Consider the following 22,242-nt stretch of genomic DNA (forward strand, 5'->3'; position numbering starts at 1 on the left):
ACGATGGCGTCGATTTCCCCCTCCGGGAGGGAATTTCCCCGGCGGATTTCAGCCTGCCGGAGAGTTCTTTTCTCTCTGGTGTTTTCCGCCCCGCAGAGGCGGCTGTGTCTCTCCGTGATTATTCCCCTGAGCTTAGGTTTTCGGGGAGAAGAAGTACGCGAAGGAGAGGCGGCTGAAGGGGGCTGTGGGCCCCCTCCCCACAAGGCGGCGCGGCCAGGCCAGGGCCCGCGCCGGCCTATGGGGGGGGGGCCATGGCGGCCCTCCTCGGCTCCTCCTTTTGGCTAGCTCAATCTTCTAAAAAAATAAGATCTTCGGTGTAATTTCCGTCAATTGTTGATCTCCAGAAATATTGCATTCTGACGGTGCTTTTTTCCAGCAGAATCCTGACTCCGGTGAATGATCCTCCAATAATCATGAAACATGCAAAATAGATGAAATAACATAAGTATCACATCTAAATATGAAATATATCAATGAATAACAGTAAATTATGATATAAAATAGTGATGCAAAATGGACGTATCATCAATGAAGCTCGGGGATTTCCAGGTATGCTTGGAAGCATTGACTGCATGCATTGAAAATGGAAGAACTATCCGTTTGCCTGGCAGGAAATGTACAAGGGTCACAAAAAAGGCTGCAATATGATACTTGAGGCAGTGGCTACCCATGATCTCTGGATTTGGTACTCCTTCTTTGGTATGTTGGGATCCAACAACGACATCAACGTCTTGCAGTGCTCGCCGATCTTCTCCAAGCTTGTTGCGGGTCATGCTCCCCCGGTTAACTCTGTGATCAATGGCCGGTAATACAATAAGAGATACTATCTTGCAGACGGTATCTATCCAAAGTGGGCAACATTATATTTGTGAAGACTATCTCAGGCACCGTTCTCCCGAAGGAGGTGGAGTTTGTCAAGGAACAAGAAGGTTGCTGAAAGGACGTCGAGCATGCATTAATTTGGTGTCCTCGAGCAGAGATTTGCTGTAGTTCGGTTCCCCGCTTTGACTTGGTCCAAAGATCAGATGTGGGAGGTGATGAACGGTTGTGTGTTCTTACACAACATGATTATCAAGAATGAGTGGAAGTATCCGGTTCCTCTGAGCGAACAAGCTGCACCACATGACAGAGAGGATCCTCTTGCACAGCCTAACCACCAGGTGTCGGTATCGTGGGTTGCTTTCATCGCTATGCGTCAGGAGATTCGAGACTCCACAATGCATCAACAACTGCAGGATGATCTGGCGGAAGACATATGGACGCTTCGAGTCAACACCAAGTCACCAACTAGTTTCCATTTGATTTGTCTGAAAACTTGTCTTGTTTTGTTGAACTGTAACGTTTATTTGTAAAAATAAGCCAAATATTGGCAAAACTGGTCAAATTCGCCGAACTATGCTGGATATTTGATTTTGGTCATTTCCGGGGACGTTTTTTTTCTGAAAAACGTCGAACATCGGGTGTCTACCGGGGAGACGGCTGGAACTTCGGCGCTCCCCGGTCGAAACTTTCGTCCAATCCGGCGCTATTTAGCGCCGGATTTGGCCGTGGGAAGCGCCAACGGCTGGAGATGCCCTAAGTAACAACCTAGATTTCAAATAGGGCTATAAAAGGAGGTCTTGTTCCTCCTTTTGTTAAAAAATGTTGCCTCTCTCTCCTCCATTGTTGCCAACCTCAAACTTTCTACCCCCTAGCCACTCAAAATTGTTGATCTTTTAAGATTTGGGAGAGAATACCTTGATCTACCTCTCCAACAAAGAAAATTTGATTTCACCTTACTATCCCTTGTGTATATTGTTACTCTTGGGTGTTTAGGCATCCTAGACGGAAGAGGTCACTTCAAAGCTAAATCATTATGGTGTAAAGCTTTGTGATGGACCCAATCTTTGTTTGTGAAGGTCCAATCGCCGTTTCCAAGGGCACCATTAGTGGATTGTGGCACCTTGCATTGTGCGAGGCGCGAGGAGAATAAGATGAGCCATTGTGGCACTTGATGAGCATCGTGCCGCCATACCTCTCTAATGGAGACATACCTCCTCCAAAGGGGACCACTACTAGGAAAAGGCTTATAGCCGCACTCCTTATCGCCGGCAAATACGATATGAAGATGCCGGCGGTAATGCCTTCCGGGGATGCCTAACTCTACCGCCGGCGATTTGGGCCCAAAAGCGCCGGGGGTAGCAGGCTCTACCGCCGGCGAACACGAACCGAAGATGCCGGGGGTAACGAGTGCCAGGATGGGCCACCCAGCCTGCACTTACCGCCGGTGTTTGTGGGCCGTAGGTGCCGGCGGTAATGGGTCCTTCCGCTGGCAATTGCATCTGTAGACGCCGGCGTTCCTCCCGAGCCATGCCATTAAGATGACCAGCCGGATACGCACCCTGATCTCCCCCACCGCGACGCAAAAAAACAGTTGCCTCTCCACCAATACGCTCCCTGATCTCCCCCACCGCGCACTGCTCGCTCTCTCTCCCCAATACGCTCCTCATCTCCCCACTTCGCCGCCGCCTCTCCACCACCACGAGGTCGTGCTCGTCAACTCCAACCCGGCCACCATCATGACCGACCCGGACCTCGCCCACTGCACCTACATCAGGCCCATGACGCCGCCGCTCGTCGAGGGCATCATCACCAGCGAGCGCCCCGACGCGCTCCTCCCCACCATGGGCGGCCAGACCGCGCTCAACCTCGCCATCTCCCTCGCCGATTCCAGCGCGCTCGACCGCCTCGGCGTGCGCCTCATCGGCGCATCCCTCCGGCCATCCGCATGGACGAGGACCGCCAGTTCTTCAAGCTGGCCATGGACCGCATCGGGCTCAAGACACCGCCCTCAGGCATCGGGACCACCCTTGAGGAGTGCATCGACATCGCCCAGGACATCGGCGAGTTCCCTCTCATCGTCTCACAGCGAGAAGGAGCGGGGCTCGGAACAGATCTCCGGCGGGCGGTAGCCGATTCGCGGCGCGGAGAAGCAGCAGTAGCCTCGACGCCTCGTCCCGACCCGCCGCCTAGACGCCGCCGCCGGACATGGAGTGGTGGATGTGCTCGATTGCTTTTTTTCTTTTTTGTCCAAGGTCCTTACTGTAAAATTCAGTGACTGTGTTGTACTTTTTATTTTCTTCAGGATCTCTTTGTAAGATACATTGCAATGTGTGAATGGGTTTTCTGCATTGTTTTTCTCTCTTGTATATGCTACCGCCGGCGAAATTGGCTAGGTGCCGGTGGTAAACTGGTTACCCCTGGCGAACTGGGGAAAACGTTGGCGGTAAAGGCTAGTTACCGCTGGCGAATCCGAGGACGCCGGCGGTAAGCGCTTACCACCGGCGAGGTTATCGCCGGCGAATCCGAAAACGCCGGCGGTAAGCTTTTTCAGGTCGTCGGCGGTAAGCCTTTCCGTAGTAGTGGACCTTTGGGAACTACACCATCGTCTCCACTTGTGGTTATTTCTTTCCTTCACTTAGTTGTTCCAAGCTAGCTTTGTTGTGTATCTTATCTAACTTGTTGCTTATTGTGAGCTTGGCATATGGATTGTCCATCTAGTTGCATAATAACCTATATTCTTGTTGCATCCCTTAGAATTTGAAAATATATTAAAAATTGTTAGTCGCATATTCACCCCTTTTTTTTTTGAGAACACAGTACAACACAGACGCTCACAAACACGCACGTACAAACACCCCTATGAACGCACGTACGCACCCCTACCCCTATGAGCACCTCCGAGGGACTGAGCCGGCATATCTTGAGGTTGACGAAGTCACCACTGGCGCCTCGCTGTTGACGAGCACGTCACCTACCACTGAAAGCATAGCGCCGGTTAAATCCTGGAATAAATCCAGGTAAATGCAAACACCCATGTCAAATCTAGGACTTGAACCTGGGTGGGCTGGTTCCACCACAAGGAACCTAACCACCAGAGTCAAGCTCTGTTTGCCATATTCACCCCCTTTAGTTGACCATACCGATCCTTTCACTTGTCATGTTCAGTTTTTTGCCTGGATTTGCATGCTTGTTAGAAAAATAGGCATCTCGGGACAACATTTTTTGCGTTCGATTCGCCATGCCTAAAAATGTTGCACAAACGTTTTTTTTCTTTTGAGACAAAAAAAAGTGGAACAGTCAACAGCTGGCGTGAGCGTCGGTTTGTTGGGCCAGCCCACGTAGCCGCTGGCGTGAACTTCTAATCTTCCGCCGTACGCTTGTTATCGGCCGCTTGCACGAAAACCCTCCGCCCATTCCATTCCCATCCTCCGGCCTCCCGCCCAAACGTCCAAAACTGAAAAATTCCCCACGCACGGGCCACCGGCCACGGCGATGGAGCCCGCCGCCGCCGACCTCCTCGCCGCTCTCTCCTCCCCCGGCTCCGGCGCCGGACTTCACGCCCGCATCTCCGCCTACCTCCAGCCCTTCTCCCCGTACCTGATCACCGCGAGCCCTAACAACCCCAGGCCACCGCCCAAGAGGACGACGAAGAAGCCCACCCCCGACGCGGCCGCCGTCCGCCCCCTCGCGAAGCGGTTCCTCCCGTTCCTCTCGCGCGCGCTCCAGCTCCTACGATCGAACTCTAGATCGGCCGCCGACGATCTGCTCGAGATCTACGGCCTCGTCCTCGACTGCCTGGCCGCCATCTCCGCGTGCCTCGCCGGGAAGCCCTACTCCGTGCTGCTCCAGCGCCGCCACTTCCTGCGCTGCCTCGAGTCCCGCGGCCACTACGCGCGCGCCGAGGCGGAGGCCGCCGCCACCCTAGACGCCCTCCGCCGCGCGCTCTCGCCGACGGCCGCCCTTGGGCCCGCGTCCCACCTCCCCGAGCCGCCCGCAGGCGCCGCAATGGAGGAGGACCCTGAAGAAATCACCGCACTCGCGGTCGACCTCACCGTGTGCCTTGCGAATTGCGCCAGAAAGGGCAAGGTGAAGGAAGCCGCGCCGTATCAACGCCTCCTCCTCCTCGTTCACCAGCTCCGCCCATGGCTCCGGTGGTTAACTCTGCATTTTTCTTCTCCTTACTAAACTAAACAACGCACGCGATGCATATACAGTGTGTGACTATGAGATTTTGTCCGTCTGCAGGATTCTGACCGAGGAGTCCAGCGCGAATTATCTCACTCTGCTTGTGGATGCGCTCAGCCACTGTGCTGTTTTCCTGGCTGCCAGTGCCAAGTCTCGGTATTTCGATGAAAAGCTAGTGCACAAATTCTGTGCTGCAACATTAGAGGAGTGTGAGAAGCCAGAAATGATCCAACACTTGCCCGAGGTACGTGCACTAGCGAATTAATTGCGATTGGAACTCGACCAATATAACTTATTCCTGTTGATTTGCTAATGGTTCTACTGTTTATTCTGGTTCAAGGTTGCACACATGATCTGTTCTAATGTAGATTTGAGTTGGGGAGGGAGCACGCATCTTTTGCTTGGTGTGTTGAAGACTGTTGTTTCACATATCAAGGTATGTAAATCCCACCGGAACATGATGCATTTCGCTAAAATTGAGAAGAACGTTAAACTGCATGAAAGTTAGCAGTAAAATTCGTTACTTGACTCTGCCACATGAATGTGAAGCTAGATAATGTTCCTAAATTTCCAAAATTCAAATTATTAGTGGGACTCGTTGCTTTGGAGATGTGTGTGATTAAAAGTAGAATAAGGCCTATCAATAGTTAGACTTTGTAAACCTATCTTGCTAAACATTGTTTCCTAGCTATGGTTTACACTTCTTTCGGTACGGCACTTATTCTTTAATTTATACTGGATCATAAAATCGTGCTCGAGAAACTGTTCATGTGTGTCAAGTATAGTAAATTCAGTGCAAGGTATTTAGTATTTACACTTTTGGCTGCTTAAACCATATAGAGCTCCACTTCCCTGTGACTGAGCAATTTCACGCAGATAAAACATGTTGCCTTTCACATAATCCAGAAGCACATTAATCTGCATTGAGGCTCAGTTTGCGGTTGCTTAACTGTTCTGTGATATGCTTATTTAAAGCTTTGGAAAATTAGACACACAAGTACGCAAAAGCGGGTCAAACGAACACTAAAATGAACAAAAGCGGGTTGGGAAAATGGTATTATGATAATCCACTGAAGTACCAACCGCAACTCAAGTTTAGCAGTAAAAGTGGTGACTTGACAAAATCACATGAATGTGAAGCTGGAAGTATAGTTCATAATCTTATCAAAATTTATGCTATTAGTGTGATTCCTTGTCTTGGAAGGGGAGCCTTGGCGCAGCAGTAAAGCTGTTGCCTTGTGACCATGAGGTACTAGATAGTCAATTGTAACAGAAAAATATATGATTACTAGTTTACATGATCATGCCGCTGGCTGAGCAGCTGCGGTCACACAGCAGAAGCAACAGCGCACGATTGTGCTCCAGGATGGGAAGCGAGTAGCTGCTCCCTGTGCTGCGACGCGGCCACACGGAGGAGGCAGCAACCGCGAAGGGGTGCAGCAGATCAGCTGGCCAGTCGGTGAACCAGCACCCCCCCCCTCCCCCCCCCCCCCCCCCCAAAAAAAAATGGAAAGAAGAGCATGTGGGGAGGCTACCAGCGATGTGGGGCCAGACAAAAGATGGGAGGGTAGAGACCAGTTGATGCATTCGTGAAAAAAAAGATGGAAAACAATTCGTTTAGTTTGGTGGTGGCAGTGTGGATTTAAATAGCTCAAATGTAGGCTTTTGGGGAAATTGTAGATGGGTTGGTCAGACCCCATTCAGGTCCTCCACACCCTCATATATATATAATAGCTGAACTAGGTACATGTTAACTAGTACAGTGGAATACTCTAGAATCTGGTAGGACACTAGCCTAGACTACAACATTCACTGGAATGTTCCAGGCACTCCTAGGACAGCACTAATATACTATTACTCCTTGGAATATTCTGGGCTCTCCTAGGTCAGTCTCCAACACTCCCCCTCAAGATGGATGATAGATATCTATCATTCCCATCTTGTTACAAGCTGAACTACACTCTTTATTTCCTAATCCTTTAGTTAAACAGTCTGCAATTTGTTCGCTAGAGGTTACATGACTTATCTTAATTATACCGTCATCCAACTTCTCCTTTATGAAGAAGCGATCAATCTCCACATGCTTGGTTCTATCATGTCGAACAGGATTGTTTGCGATGTTGATTGCCGACTTGTTGTCACACCACAAATTTAAAGGGCCTTTCCTCAACAGTTTCAGTTGTGAAAGAAGATTCCTCACCCATAACATCTCACTCAAACCTTGCGACATAGCTCTGTATTCAGCTTCAGCTGTTGACTTTGAAACCACTGGCTGCTTCTTACTTCGCCATGACACTAAATTTCCCCTGACAAACACACAATAACCAGATGTTGATCTCCTATCATCCAAGCAACTTGCCCGATCAAGCATCACAATACCCATCCACATTTAGATGACCATTCCTTTTGAACCATAGTCCCTTTCCTGGACTACCTTTCAAGTACCGGAGGATTTGGTTGACCGCATCTAAGTGTCCGCTTCTAGGATCATGCATGTATCTGCTCACTACACTCACATCATATGAAATATCTGGTCTCGTGTGACATAGATAGATGAGCCTTCCAACAAGCTTCTGGTACTTCTCTTTGTTCACTGGTTCCCCAGATTCGGCGCATAATTTGTGGTTTTGATCAATAGGTGTTGATGCAACCCGACACCCAAGCATGCCTGTGTCACTAAGCAAGTCCAATACATACTTTCGCTGGGAGAGAACAATCCCTTTGGGGGATCTAGCAATTTCTATGCCAGGAAAGTACTTGAGTTGGCCAAGATCCTTTACCTCAAATTCCTTGCGTAGGCTGTCTTTCAATCGTGATATCTCCACCTCATCATCTCCGGTGATTATGATATCATCAACATATACGACAAGGATTGTAATCTTGCTATTTGAGTGCCGATAGAATACCGTATGATCCCCATTACACTGCTTATATCTCATAGCACATACAACTCGTCTAAATCTATCAAACCATGCCCGTGGAGATTTCTTAAGGCCGTATAGAGATTTTCTCAACCTGCATACCTTTCCAGATGTTCTAGGAGTGGAGAAACCAGGTGGGATATCCATGTATACTTCCTCCTTTAAATCTCCATGCAAGAATGCATTCTTGACATCCAACTGATGCAAAGGCCACCCGAAGTTAGTTGCACATGAGATTAGGATCCTTACCGTGTTCATCTTTGCCACCGGCGCAAAAGTCTCATCATAGTCAATCCCATATGTCTGACTATATCCTCTCGCAACTAGTCTTGCCTTGTACCTTTCAATTTTCCCTTCTGGATTTTGTTTCACGGTGTAGATCCATTTACACCCAACAGCTCTCTTTCCTGCTGGAAGATGTACAAGTTCCCAAGTTTTATTCCTTTCGAGAGCATTTAACTCCTCTATCATGGCCTCACGCCACTTGGGGTCTTGCTTTGCTACTTTCCAGTCTCTTGGGATCACCACAGATTGCAATGATGCGATGAAGGCCCTGTAGTTCGTAGATAGAGATGCATATGATACATAATTAGCAATGTCATGCTCCTCCTGGTACCAATTTGGAGGTTTTCTAGCTGCAGCTCGGGTTCCTTTTCTTAAGGCAATGGGCAAGTCCATTGAATCCCTCGTAATAGATGGTCCTGCGTCATCAGACAATTCATCAGTTTCAACACCTGTTGGAGCATGTTGCTCCCCTGCACCTGTGTGTCACTTGTCGTGGGAACCTGTTGTTGCACATGTTGCTCCCCCTGCACCTGTGTGTCACTTGTCGTGGGAACCTGTTGTTGCTGCTGCTCATGCTACGATTTTCTCCGTGTATACACTTTCAAGTTCTCTTCCTCGTTTGGCTTTCTCCATCTCTCCTCACTTGTAGCTTGTCTCCTTGTAGACACCCTTAGATTTTCTTCCTCATTTGGCTTTGTCCATCTCTCTTCACTCGTAGGAGATGGAATTGAACCAACAACAACTCTGGATGGTTCATGTTCCTTTGTCCTCAAAAGTTCACTCTCCCCCTCTCGACTAGCTTCGATTGTGCTAGGAGAGTCAAAGTCAAACAACGAGCTGAGGTCCGTCTTCTCTCCATAGAACGGCTCAGACTCTCTAAATGTCATATCCATGCTAACAAATGTTCTCCGCTCACTAGGGCTCCAACACTTGTAGCCCTTTTGTCCAGATGGGTATCCAATGAAGATGCACTTCACAGCACGAGGATCCAATTTTTCCACCGAAGGTCTATGGTCTCTAACAAAGCAAGTACACCCAAACACCTTTGGCGGAACGATGAACTCATTTTGGCCATAGATCATTTCATATGGAGTCTTCATCCCAAGCACTCTTGAGGGCATCCGGTTGATGAGATAAGTAGCAGTCATAACCGCTTCACTCCACAAGAATTTGGGCACATTCATGGTAAACATAAGTGATCGAGCCACCTCCAGCAGATGAGGATTCTTCCTTTCAGCTACTCCATTCTGTGGAGAAGTATCAGGACATGAAGTTTGATGAAGTATTCCTTTTTGGGAAAGAAAATTGCCAAATTCATTGTTCACATACTCCGTCCCATTATCTGTCCTGATAATTTGAATACTAGCGTTGAAGCGATTTTGGACATATGCATAGAAGTCCTTGAAGCATGTAAGCACCTCACTTTTATGTTTCAGAAGATATATCCAAGTCATTCGGGAGTAGCAATCAATGAAGGTGACAAAATACTTCATCCCGCTAACAGAGACCACCGGGGAAGTCCATACATCAGAGTGAATCAGTACAAAGGGCAACGTGCTCCGCAGTCCACGACTCACATATGATGTCCTGGTGTGTTTTCCAAACTCACATGCATCACACACAAGTTTTTCTTTGTCCACCTTCTTCATTTCTTCAGGGAATATCTTACTCATAGTATCAAAGGACATATGGCCCAATCGACAATGTTGGAGTATCAACCTTGCCTCATCATCATTGGTAACAACTGTGAGAGCAGTGCACAACGCTTCATCGGTTTCCCTTCTATCCAAGTACCACAATCCCTTATGTCTCACACCTATCCCAAGCCTCCTTCCAGTCTTCCTCTCTTCAATTGTACAATTATATCGATCGGCAATTATTCGACAATCAATATCATCAACCAAAGAGCTCATAGACACCAAACTCACCGGAAACGATGGAGCATATAATACCGAAGACAATGTAATGGACGGAGTGCATTTCACTCTGCCGACCCCTTTCACAGGTTGATAAGTTCCATCGGCTGTTTGGATTGTCTCTTTATGCATGGGTGGATGTGGAGTATATGATGCAAACTCACTCCACTTACCCGTGACATGTGCTGATGCTCCCGAATCCAGAATCCAATTTGAACAAGTTCCATTTAATGCAGGAGCCTGACTTGAGATTGCTTCTTCTGTTTGTGCAAGATTCACACAATTTCCTAGGACAGTTGTTTTTCCACTTTATTTTGGAATTTCTGCACTCTCCCTTGATTGTCTCAACTTCTCAATCTCCTTGAGCAATTGAGTCATTTTCTCAAGTAGCTTCTCAATTGTTTGATTCTCCCCCATTGATCAATATTGCTGAAAATCACCAACAAACCAGCTTATGTGCTTCTTCTCTTCTCTGCTATATTTGACCTACTCTTGCAGATCTCTCGACCCCTCTGGATCTTTCTTCTGGCTGCACACGCAGCTTAGGTCTCTCCTCTGTCCTCTACTCGCACACGCAGAAATCAGCACCTTTGCTTCTCCCTCTTCACTGCAAGCCACAAGCAGCTGCACCTCACCCAGCTGCTCCCTTCACCACCACACCGAACTTTGCAAGATTCACCACCACTCCGAACGCTGCAGACAGTTGGCTCCGCACCTCTGCAGCAGCTCACATCAACACTTCTACCTGGGTAGCACTCCACTCCTCTGCCCGTCTGTTGTATTTCCCCTGAATTTTGCGGAACTCCACCTCACTCCACCGAATCACCACAGGCAGCCCGTAGCACACACCATCACTGCCTCTAGCTCTGATACCATGTAGGCTTTGGGGGAAATTGTAGATGGGTTGGTCAGACCCCATTCAGGTCCTCCACACCCTCATATATATATATAGCTAAACTAGGTACATGTTAACTAGTACAGTGGAATACTCTAGAATCTGGTAGGACACTAGCCTAGACTACAACATTCACTGGAATGTTCCAAGCACTCCTAGGACAGCACTAATATACTATTACTCCTTGGAATATTCTGGGCTCTCCTAGGTCAGTCTCCAACATCAAAGATTAGGGGTAACGAGATATACGTACCTCTTCGTTTCTAACCCAAGAAGCTCGGGAAGCTGGCATTTTTTCGCTTCTCCGGCCAGCCTAAATTGCATTGCTGACCAGGCTGGCGGTGGGGAGAAGCAACCCAGAAATTTTGACTTCTTTTGGGCTTTTCCGGTGTGGAACCTATAAGTAAGTGTACAAGTCCAAAAGAAGGGGCCTTACTTTAGTGGTGATACTGAATGTGCTAGATGTCTTGGAGCAGCAGATGCTGTTTAAGAATCCTGATTCAGTTTGTTGTTCTATCTCGAAGCATTTTACCTCATTGTTATTTCTGATGGCCTAAGTCGCAAAGCATATTTCTGGTGCACTTCAGGTCTCATATATTATTTGCACCGGGTGTACTAATTCCATACTGCCCATCTCCATCCTGCAAAATTACAAGACAATGAGTTTTTTCACCAAAAATACATTGTTAACTGTTGTAATACCGTGTAAACATTTCCAGGATGACTCACCGAAAGCTGTAAACGAGTTACTGGAATTTGTAGCGTATTTTTTTCGGAGCTTTCTATCTTCAAATAGGAATGTACATTCTGATGCTTCAGAACTACTTTTACAAGGTGTACATGCTGGTGCTTCAGAATTACTTTTACAAGGTGGTTATTTTCCCGAGGTACATTCTGCACTGTTTTTTAGCATTCCTTGATGTTAATGCATACCATACAATGCCATTGTTATTTTTGACTAATTTATTTTCTTGCAAATTATAGATTTCCGTGCCCATCGCCTCAGTTCTTCATCTCTATGCTACCGCATTACACTTCAGTACACAGCAAATAGAAAGCGAAGATCACCTGACTATGACGGTGAATTTTCTCAAGAATGAAAAGAATCTACAAACTTTGAACACTGCACTTGACAAACTAGCAAGGATTTTCTGTGTCAACAATGGCAAATCCAATCAACGTGATAGTTTGGGGAAGCATGCAAATCGTCCAACAGACGCTGGACATCCCAATAAGAAACACACTTATAGTTATTCTCAGTCACATGAGCATATTTATTTTGTGGCGTATCTTGATTCTTTGGAGTTTCTTTGCAAGATACTATTATTGCAGCATACAAATGTAGTTTGGGAGAACTTCTGTAAAGGAAAAACAATTCCCAATTTGGGAAACATGACTTGTGTCTTAATGGCACTGGACCAATTCATTGATTCCAGCTTTGTTGCTTATAGGTAAAGCCCTCATAAAATCATAAGTATTAACAAGCGAGTGATTTCTGATTTTGCAATCTGCTCTTTTTTTCTTGTGCTGTAACAGTTGTACCAAAAGGTCTAAAGAAGAGAAGGAGAGATTGGATAAACAACGTGTAACATTACTGAAAACCCTGGTTTCAGCGGTCAAAATTTCCTTTGTGACCAACGAGGCTATCCAGGTACTTAAGTCGCTTGTCCTATACTTATACTGAATCTTATTAGTTGAACAGAAGACCATTTAGTCATTTACAACTGGGTACTATTACATGCATTTAGCTTGTTATTGCATCACTTCTGAGCATCATCATTTTGTTGCATGTATAAATTATTATGAACAAACTTTTTTGCGTATTTTCCTATACCAGTCCCATTTGTGGAGAATTGATTCTTAAATTACCGATTTACTATTTTCTAATACTCCTATCATTCTTACTGATGCATTTTGCTTTCATAATCTAGAAGAGCCTGTCTTCTATCAATTGTGCCATTTCAAGTACATGGATAAAGATTGATGAGCTCATTTCTTTAACCACTTCTATGTCGAACATTGGTGTGGCACTTTATAATATTGGACATCTTGAAGAGGTACCCTTCTGGGGTGCTGGTCTATTACTTAAATTTGCTTTTTTACTATGGACTTTTATACGGTTGACCATTGGAACTGTTTCAGGCACCAAAGGCATTAGAACTATGCTGCCAAACAACATGGGCATACGCCAGACTTTCTAGCTGTAGACTATCAGCAATAACGGAAGGTCACATCATTACTGAGGATCTACCAAAGGATATCATTGCAGGTGTATTTGCAAGGATAGCAAATGTGACTAAGGTTCTCCATAGATGTGGATCAAAAGCGATACCTGGTATTGTTGTGAAGAGCCTGTCCGAATCGCTTGTTTATAGTGACACATCTGATTATCATAAAAGCTATTTGGTTCTGATCAAGTTATGGGTGGAGGTATTATCATTAAAAAACTAGAGAAACTATCCCGCTTCAAACACTTTGTTGATGTGGTTTGATTTTTTTTATGCAAACTTTAGATAACGCTTAAAGATCTTAAAGATGGCCAATGTGTGGATAGCGCTCCTCTTTTGTATCACTCTCTTATGGGATGCTTGCCTCCCTTGCCAATGAAGTTCATAGGCTTAATCGTAGAGCAGGTAACAGATTCTGTTTTGTTAAGATTAACAATGGTGTATCTGTATTTTGATCTCATTCTGATGTGAAGTGCTTTTGACGTGCTTTGGTTTTTGCAGGAATTATTAGCATATGGAGCAACGGAATCCCGTGTGACCATGCTCTGTGCAAACATGCAAAATAGAATAATAGATGTTCTTTTGAATGAAATATATTGTTCAAAAGAATATTATCTGGACAGATCAAAGGTTTTAGTTAGGAAGGCACATATACTCCGTGCATCTGGGGTGCAAAACATAAGCAGCTGCCTTGAGTCCTTGTCTGAAGCCATATCTTTACTGGTAAGCCCCCTCCCCTCCCTGCTGTCCTCTTCCTGTCCTGTTTCTCATGTATACCACAAGGGATATCTAAGATTCATTTTCTTGCATCAAACCAGCGAGGCGTCTTACTAAATTCATCTCGAGGCAATACAATTGTGATCCATGAATTGGCTATTGCATATTGCCTGCATGCACATTGTGCCCAGGAAGCCAATCATGGCGGCAAGGTAACTGCTTCATATGAATTGCTTGTACAGTCACTTGTATATTAGCTATAACATGCCTTTGCTTTGTTTGCTTATAGTTTTTTTTGTTTTTTTTTCGAATAGGTAATCTTTGATAGTGCTAGGAGTGTTGTTGGCTTGTGGTCAAAGATGGGTACTTTGCATCATTGTTTTCCTGGTGTGATCTTTCAGCAGCAATCAGAAACTCTTGTACCACTTCTTTGTTCCCTGGTTGATTTGTTGGCGATGAAGGTAAGGCCATGCTAAAAACTATTAGGTTCGATAAGGTGCAACTGCTGGATTTTAGCAAGATAATTATGTGCTTTTACTTTATATCAGGGCTGCTTTGAGCTTCAGTTTGAGCTATGCAAGCTTATCATAATGATATGGAAGCAAGAAAACTTACCCCTAGAAAAGTTATTCTCCATGTTATTTATCAGCGGGCGCCTTAATCATGCATGCTGTCATCTCCCAATGGACCAGAAATTTGTTTCTTATGTGGCACAGCATCTTGGTGTTGATTGCCACAATACAATATTTTGGAGAAACTGTTTCAAAGAAGATTATCCTTCTCTTACTATGTTTCTTCAGCGGTTGTGGCCTGTTGAATTCTTTTCTCAATTATGTGAACACTCCTTTGGAAATCTGTTTGGTTTCAATGCTAGTGTTGATGAGATTGATAAAGTTGCATCATCTCTGGTTTCTGAAGTAAGCTCTGTTACTTGCATTGCTGTAATGTAGTATGCATTGTCTTTTCGTTTTTTGATGCATATTGTATTGTTTGATTTTGCAGGGTCCTTTGAGTAATCAATCAACCCATCTAGCTGGCTGCATGTACTATGATTTGTCAGAAAGACTTCTGTCAAGAGGACAAGTTCTCCAGGTAATCTGTTTCTCTCTCATCAATTTACCTTGGTGGAAAATCTCCAGTTATTATGAAATTTCAATGATGTGGAGCTGCTCTATAGTTTAGCCTCCCTGTAACTAGAACACCCTTTGTTGTATTTTGCAGGCCATTTCATATGGAAGAGAAGCCCTCCAATTGCGCAAGAAGCTCCTAAAAAAGAAGTTCAAATTTAATTTGGGCAAGTTTGTAAGTGGGGAAAGCCAATGTTCTGGTGGGCAAGGCTTTATTTCACTTGAAGCATGGGGACCAACGATGGCTGAAATCTGGCCAGACTGCACCAGGCCAAGCAGCATGAGAGATACTTTCCTTACCCCATGGAATGTACTTAGATGTTATCTTGAGAGCATATTACAGGTATGGCAATAGTGTGGTATGCGTTAATTTCAGTGCCAGCAAAATGATTGAAGGAGTTGGTGGAATATGTGTACCACCGCAGCAATCTATCACATGGTAACATGAGTCCAACCTACCTATGAGCGATGTCTTGTGTTGACACTGCTCTGGCTGTTGGCAGTACCACAATCATTTCCATAGTATAAAACCTGGCCTCAAGTAGGCTACAGGCATTCTCATATTATTCATGCTTTTTCACGATGTACTCAGGTTGCTGTGATGCATGAATTGGTTGGCGATGGTGCCGAAGCAGAAGTTTTATTACGGACAGGAAAGGAGATATCATGTTTCCAAGGATTACCAATTTTTGCTGTTGTCTTTACATCAGTGTTAGGTACGTACATCTATTAATGATCTATCTATTACTTCATTGTTATTTCTGTTCATCTGTCCACTCTGTCTCATGTTTTAGGTAAACTATACCACAAGAGACAACTATGGGATGCCGCTGAGGGTGAACTTAAATATGCTAAGGACCTCCTTGCAGAAAATGATGAATTCATTTCATGCAAGACATGCAAGTTGACTCTGCAGATATCAGTTGATGTGCAAGCTGGAGATTTGTTTTGGAATCTCTTTGAGAAAGACTTGCAGAAGCAGTCAACAGACAATTTGTCTAGTGCTTTAGGCATGTACCAATCTGCCGTGGAGAAATTGAATAACTCTGGTTCTGCTGGCTCCTGTGATAAACTTAATACTAGTTGTATGTTATGCATCAAAGATTCTATTGCAGAAACCAAGCGTGGAGCTTGTGATCATGGGAAAGAACCCTTAGCAGCCAAGGATGGAGTGTTACCTACATGTACTCCTTGTTTGTTGTTCAGTCAGGTACCTGTTGACCAGTACGATGTACTCATGGCATTAAAATCTGAAGAAAACTTGAAGAGTGCCGAAATTGCTCCACCATTGGATGTTAAAGTTAAGAGAGCATCTAGAACTTCGTTACGTTTAGCTAAAGAACAGAATGTGTCAGCTCATGCAAAGACTAGAACAACCCGATCTAGTAAGCGAACTGCTCATGTGAAAAGTGAAAAAGACTTGGCTGAACTGAATAGCAAAAATGAGATATATTGGAACAACGAATTGTCCACAGGTGGTTTGGTCTGTGGGAAGCTAAACCGTTCTCTTCATGGTGTTGACCGCAACAGAGATGGCATATGCAATATGTTTGGATGTTGGAGCTGCCTTTTTGTTAATTCACTCAATTTTGAGTGCATTGCGAATATACTGCAGTTCAGAGAAGACTGCATTCGCCGACGCCATCTTGTGTCGCTTCTGTTAAAAACAGGTACTATTTTTTTTGTTTATGTTCTGTTAATGTCTCAAATCAATATGTGTTACTTAGTTAAGTTTCTTAATTCTTTCATATTGTTCGTCCTGATGTGTTGCCTACTGCAGCAAGAACCTTGGGAGCTCAGGGTGGAAAACATAGAGCTCATGAAGTTCATAGTATCTACTGGCAGTGCATATCATTGTTGTATTTCAGATCTCTTCCTCAAGGTTATTATAGAACATATGGACCTTATTTAATTGAACTGATCATGAATCAAAATACTGGTGATTTTCTTTCTTTAGAGCGTGCAGAAATACTATGTAGTATGAGTTCCTTTTTGCTGAAGGGTTTCCTTTCAGAACAGTCAAGGTTTGTCTCATCAACTCCCGGTTGTGCATTTCACATGCAGAACATTCTTAATGTAGCATTTCACGACCCTTGCTATAACTTTCATGATTTCATCACTATTTGCAGGGATGGTTGCTGCAGCTTCTGTAGTGTACAAATGTCTGATGTTGTTTCATGGTTGCTAAAAGCTTTTGTGCTATCCAGAGAGAGTCCTTCACTTCTCCAGGAGGTCTTTGATCCTTCAGTCATGTGCTCTTGTAATTTTAAATGCTTAGTGCGTATATCTATTCTACCTTTTTGTGAGTTGCTGCTGAAGACTCCCCTGTTGCAGGTTTGCAGGCTACTTACATGCATATTCTTACTATCAGCGATAGATTCCACGGTCCGATTACCTTTGTATTTCAAGGGATCTCTCTCTTTGAATCATTGGGCCGCATACTTTCACCAAAATTCTGTTGGAACTTATCTCAATTTCCATTACCTTGCAAGCTTACAAGCATTGCCCAGAAAAACAGAAACAAAGGTTTGTACCATTCTAAGTTCACACCCGGATTAAAGTAGTACTCTCTCTGATTCATATTGCTTGTCGCTAATATGGATGTATCTAGAACTAAAATGTGTCAACATACATCTATATTAACGGCAACTAATATGGATCGGAGGGAGTAGCACTCATCATTTTCTCTAATAATTTCCCCTTTACGTTTTTAGGGTGTCACTGGAGATTTCGCAGACAAAACAGATGAGGTTCCAAAGTTTCTAAGGTTTAAACTTTCAAATACTTATTTTGCTTATTTATTGTTTCATATGCTGTATGTACATTCATAATTAGACTACAACTTCTATTTTAGGTTTTCATCGGCAGACATGGAACATCTTGAAAAGCATGTAATTGAATTCTTCCATGAACTTCCTGATGTACCAACTGTGTGCATTAGTATGCTTGGAGGTGATATTGTGAATCTTTTTGGGGAAACACTTTTTCTCCCTTCCCCTTTTCCTGCTTGGATGTTGATCTCAAGGTTTGATTCAACAAACAAGCCTACCACGATGCTTCTACCAGTGGATCCTATTTCGAAAGGTGTGTAGATTTCCTGTTGTGATTTCATACTGTACTATAAGATGATATTGAGTTCCACACTTTTTATTCACATGTTTATTTTTTGACAGAAGCAGAGAATGGGGACTCTTCTATCAAAGAACTGGATAATCCAACTAGAACATCAGATAAGAAATGGAAGTGCCCTTGGAGCTACACTATAATAGACTATGTAGCTCCAACTTTCAAAAAACTACTTGAGGATAACTTTAGATCCCTCTCTGGTGCGACCCACATTCCAAAGGATGGACAAGCAAACGCCATAAGGTGGTGGACAGATAGAATGAAGCTCAATGATGACCTTAATGAGATATTGGAGTAAATTTTCTTCTGTCTATTATGCGTAAAGCTGTAAATATTTCACAATGATACTCTAGATATCTTGCTCAATACATTGTTAAAAATTTGTGTCGTTATGATAAGTTTATATTTCAATAATCGTTTTTCCTTTGTTCTGATATCTTGTTTATGCTTTTGAACAGAAACATTGAAGAATTGTGGCTAGGACCCTGGAAATGCCTTCTCCTGGGCCACCAATTAGCTGACCAACATAGCGAGGCTGTGCTGGAAAATCTAATCACTGGTCTGCAGTCAGAATTTAAACTTGAAGTAGATCCAGCACTCATGAAGGTCATCCTTGGTGGGGTTGCATCAGTGGATGAATTGAAAGAATGTGTTTCTCAACTTATATCATATAGAAGTTTCTTTGGCAAGGGAGGGTGTTGCGGAAGAGATAGACTTAGAGCCATCTCTTGCCAGACTGATGCTGAAGCTCTGGTGACCCTCGAGCATTTATGCAATGGTATAGTGGATGAGCTATCTGAGCCAGTTGATAGAAATCCGGTCATTTTAGTCCTGGATAGTGATGTGCAGGTGAGTAACATGATATCTTTGTTTCTGTCTATTTCTTCTGTTATTAAAAAGGTCTTTTTAGCTCTGCGTTATAAGTTTTGATGGATGTTCTGCTTTACTGATTAGCTGCTGGAAGGGATAATTACGGTAAATGCTGTGTCATCTGCATCTAGCCTGACGTGCTCTAATGTTATTTATTTTTGTGATAAATAATTAAACAATGCATGAAATTAACACTGTAAGGCTAGATCTTCCATAGGTAAAGCTTAGTCATCTTAGCATGTATGTTGCTTGGGTACAACACCATACTCTCTGCTTGAAGTTACTGCATCATTCTCAAAAGGATAGGTTGTACTGCTAGATTTCTTGTATTGTTTGTCTAACAATATTGCCAATAGCAGCTTTTTACGATACCCATCATATATTATCTTCTTTAAGCTCTACGTAAAATGGCTGAATGCAGATGCTTCCTTGGGAGAACTTGCCTGCTTTAAGGAATCAAGAAATATACCGCATGCCATCAATGAGAAGCATCTTTCTAGCATTGACTAGAAGCACTAATCATCACAAAGATGCCAGTGCCATGGCCCCTCCTTTTCCTGTTATTGACCCTTTTGATGCATTCTATCTGTTGAATCCTAGTGGTGATTTGATCAGAACACAAGAAGAATTTTATCAGTTGTTTAGAAACTATGAGTGGAAGGTAATGATGATTTGCTTACTCTTTGTTCAAACAACCTTTTTCTCACTGTGTATATTGCAAAAGAAGATTTCTACTACATGTGTTGTATAAAACAAAACGTGGTTTGGCATGCAGAAGTGGTAAACTTACTGCTATCTTTACACTCCAGAAATGATAAATAAAAATGGCTAGGCCATGAATCCAAGAAAGATGCAAGCTTTGTTAAAGGATAAATTTGGATTATTCTTAAAACAATCACCAGCATATAATTGTGATGCATCGATGGCATGCAGGGAAATGCTGGGGATGCTCCAACAGCTGAAGAGCTCGTCTTGGCCCTGAGGAATCATGATCTTTTTCTCTACTTTGGACATGGAAGTGGTAATGCACTATGGATATAGATTCTGATAGTTTTTTTTTTTCATTTTGTTGACTTTTGCATACTGTGCTTATGTCGGAGTCATTTGTACTTGGACAGCTTCAGCCTTTGAAGCTATCTAAGTGTTGTGCACTAGTACCATAATATCCACCTTGCAGGATACAAATAGCACTTGCTAAAAACACTCCAATTGTCTATTACAATCTGCTATCGGCATAGCTACCCTTGTGAATTTAATTAGTACAAAATGCTCACCCAGCTTCATTGAGAACTTCCACGGCAACATTAACTAGATGGCACCATACTTTTAGGCTATAAAACTTATCACTTACAGTAGTAGTGGCATATGTATCTGTAGAAACTACTGCTTGTGATGCTAGTACAAACTAATGTCTCAAGTTCATGCTATTACTGTCTAGGAATATGAACTCCAACCACTAAGAAGTAAGTTCACTATTCAGATACTTGTTAAAAACTGGTAGCTCAGGTAGGTACCTGCTGTACTAACATGGCCAATCTGGAACAATGTTGCAGGAAGTCAGTATGTCTCTGGAAAGGAAATTGAGAAGTTAGATAACTGCGCAGCTGCTCTCCTTATGGGTTGCAGTAGTGGGACACTTCATTGCAAAGGAGCTTATGCTCCTCAAGGGGCACCTTTATCTTATTTATTTGCTGGTTCTCCTTCCGTCATTGCAAATCTCTGGGACGTCTCGGATAAAGATATCGATCGATTTAGTAAAGCATTGCTCAATTCATGGTTGCAAGAAAATTTTAAGGCCGCCAAGAATTGCCCTAAATGTTGCCGCCCACTAACACAAGAATTTGAGTCCATGACCGTTGCTGCAAAGGATGATGATAGGCCAAGACGAAAAGGTACACGACGAGGTAAGAAGCAGCAGCAGAGAGCAGAGATAAATGGCAGTAGTAATTGCTGCAATTGCAGGCACAGGCGAATAGCTTCGCATATAAGTGAAGCTAGGCGTGCTTGCAGGCTTCCGCTTATGATCGGCGCATCTCCTGTTTATTACGGTGTGCCTACTATCATCGGGAAGAAGTAATGGTATGCGCTTTAATGGGAGATGATTGCTGATTGGCTGCTGCAGCTGTGGGCCTTGAGCCATCGATTCCGATTCCAGCTGCACGGCACCGACGGAAAGTGCCACGATAGGCATGGCATTTCACAGGCTCAAATGTGTTCATTACATGTTTATGCTGTTGTTTGTCTTAGCGCAGCAAATGAAGAAGAAACAAGATGATGCCCTGGATCCGTTGTACTAGAGGAGAGGACAGGCCGTCCATTCTGGTGTGATTCAGTGCACCAAAGGTACATAATACGAGTAAAGAGGTCACAGGGCGTTTTTTTCACCTGGGAGCATATGCTCATGGTTTTTAAAATGAATTTTAAACACATTACAAGATGTCAAAAAAAATCAGACAAAATATCGCGCATACATCTTGATGTTCTATGTGTTTGCAAAGTTGTTTCACAGAAAAATGACATTTTTGTGGCATGTGTAAAAAGGACAATATTTGGTGCTAAAAATAAACTCTCCACGAGATATTTCCTTCCCCTTTTTATAGACACAAAAAAAAAAATCGTTTTTTCACCTAACTTGACCTGTGCACATAGAATGTTGGCATACACATGTGAATTTTTTTTGATTTTTTTTTTGGTATTTTAAAATATATTTTCCGGTAGCAGGAGCATAAGCATCCAAGATCAAAAGTGCATTTCTGAGATTGTTATTGTCATACATGTGCTTCAAAATTGAATTATGAGCAATTGCAGGAAATAAGTAGCATGTAGAGCTAATCAGTAATTGTTTGTATTGTTTTGTACACACTATAGTAGTTGTGATTCTTTTTGTTATACTAGTACCATCTCACTAGTGGAGAAACGTCCATTCGTACCGGTTCTAGATGGCCATTCGTACCGGTTTTGCAACCGGTATAAAACATCCGGTACAAAAGCCCCCCCCCCCCCCCCCTCCCCTTTCGTATCGGTTCCTTACGAACTGGTATTAAAGGGGCCTCCACGTGGGCCACCAGGAGAGCTCCGGGCCATGGAGCTTTGATACCGGTTTGTAATACGAACCGGTACCAAAGGTTGTCACCTGCGGCAGAGAAAATG

General features: G+C 43.9%; 1 protein-coding gene across 2 annotated transcripts; it reads left to right on the forward strand.

Moving 5' to 3' along the window:
- The first annotated feature begins 4,306 nt into the window (after positions 1–4,306).
- LOC127317065 (separase-like) lies at positions 4,307–21,476 on the forward strand. 2 transcript variants are annotated; one of them, XM_051347590.1, is made up of 27 exons: positions 4,307–4,973; positions 5,068–5,251; positions 5,348–5,443; positions 11,744–11,911; positions 12,009–12,475; positions 12,561–12,675; positions 12,956–13,081; positions 13,167–13,454; positions 13,538–13,657; positions 13,754–13,975; positions 14,071–14,181; positions 14,284–14,430; positions 14,518–14,886; positions 14,972–15,061; positions 15,191–15,439; positions 15,689–15,812; positions 15,891–16,766; positions 16,877–17,120; positions 17,226–17,328; positions 17,431–17,622; positions 17,811–17,863; positions 17,951–18,180; positions 18,270–18,516; positions 18,681–19,071; positions 19,514–19,753; positions 20,026–20,113; positions 20,646–21,476. In XM_051347590.1, the coding sequence occupies exons 1-27, from the start codon at positions 4,315–4,317 to the stop codon at positions 21,167–21,169; spliced, it is 6,723 nt and encodes a 2,240-aa protein (XP_051203550.1). In that variant the 5' UTR covers positions 4,307–4,314; the 3' UTR covers positions 21,170–21,476. The 2 variants fall into 2 exon arrangements, with proteins under 2 accessions (XP_051203550.1, XP_071677308.1); XM_071821207.1 differs by having other exon boundaries at positions 18,270–18,465.
- The last annotated feature ends 766 nt before the right edge of the window (positions 21,477–22,242 follow it).

This window comes from Lolium perenne, chromosome 1 (assembly GCF_019359855.2).
Source record: "Lolium perenne isolate Kyuss_39 chromosome 1, Kyuss_2.0, whole genome shotgun sequence".
NCBI lineage: Eukaryota > Viridiplantae > Streptophyta > Magnoliopsida > Poales > Poaceae > Lolium > Lolium perenne.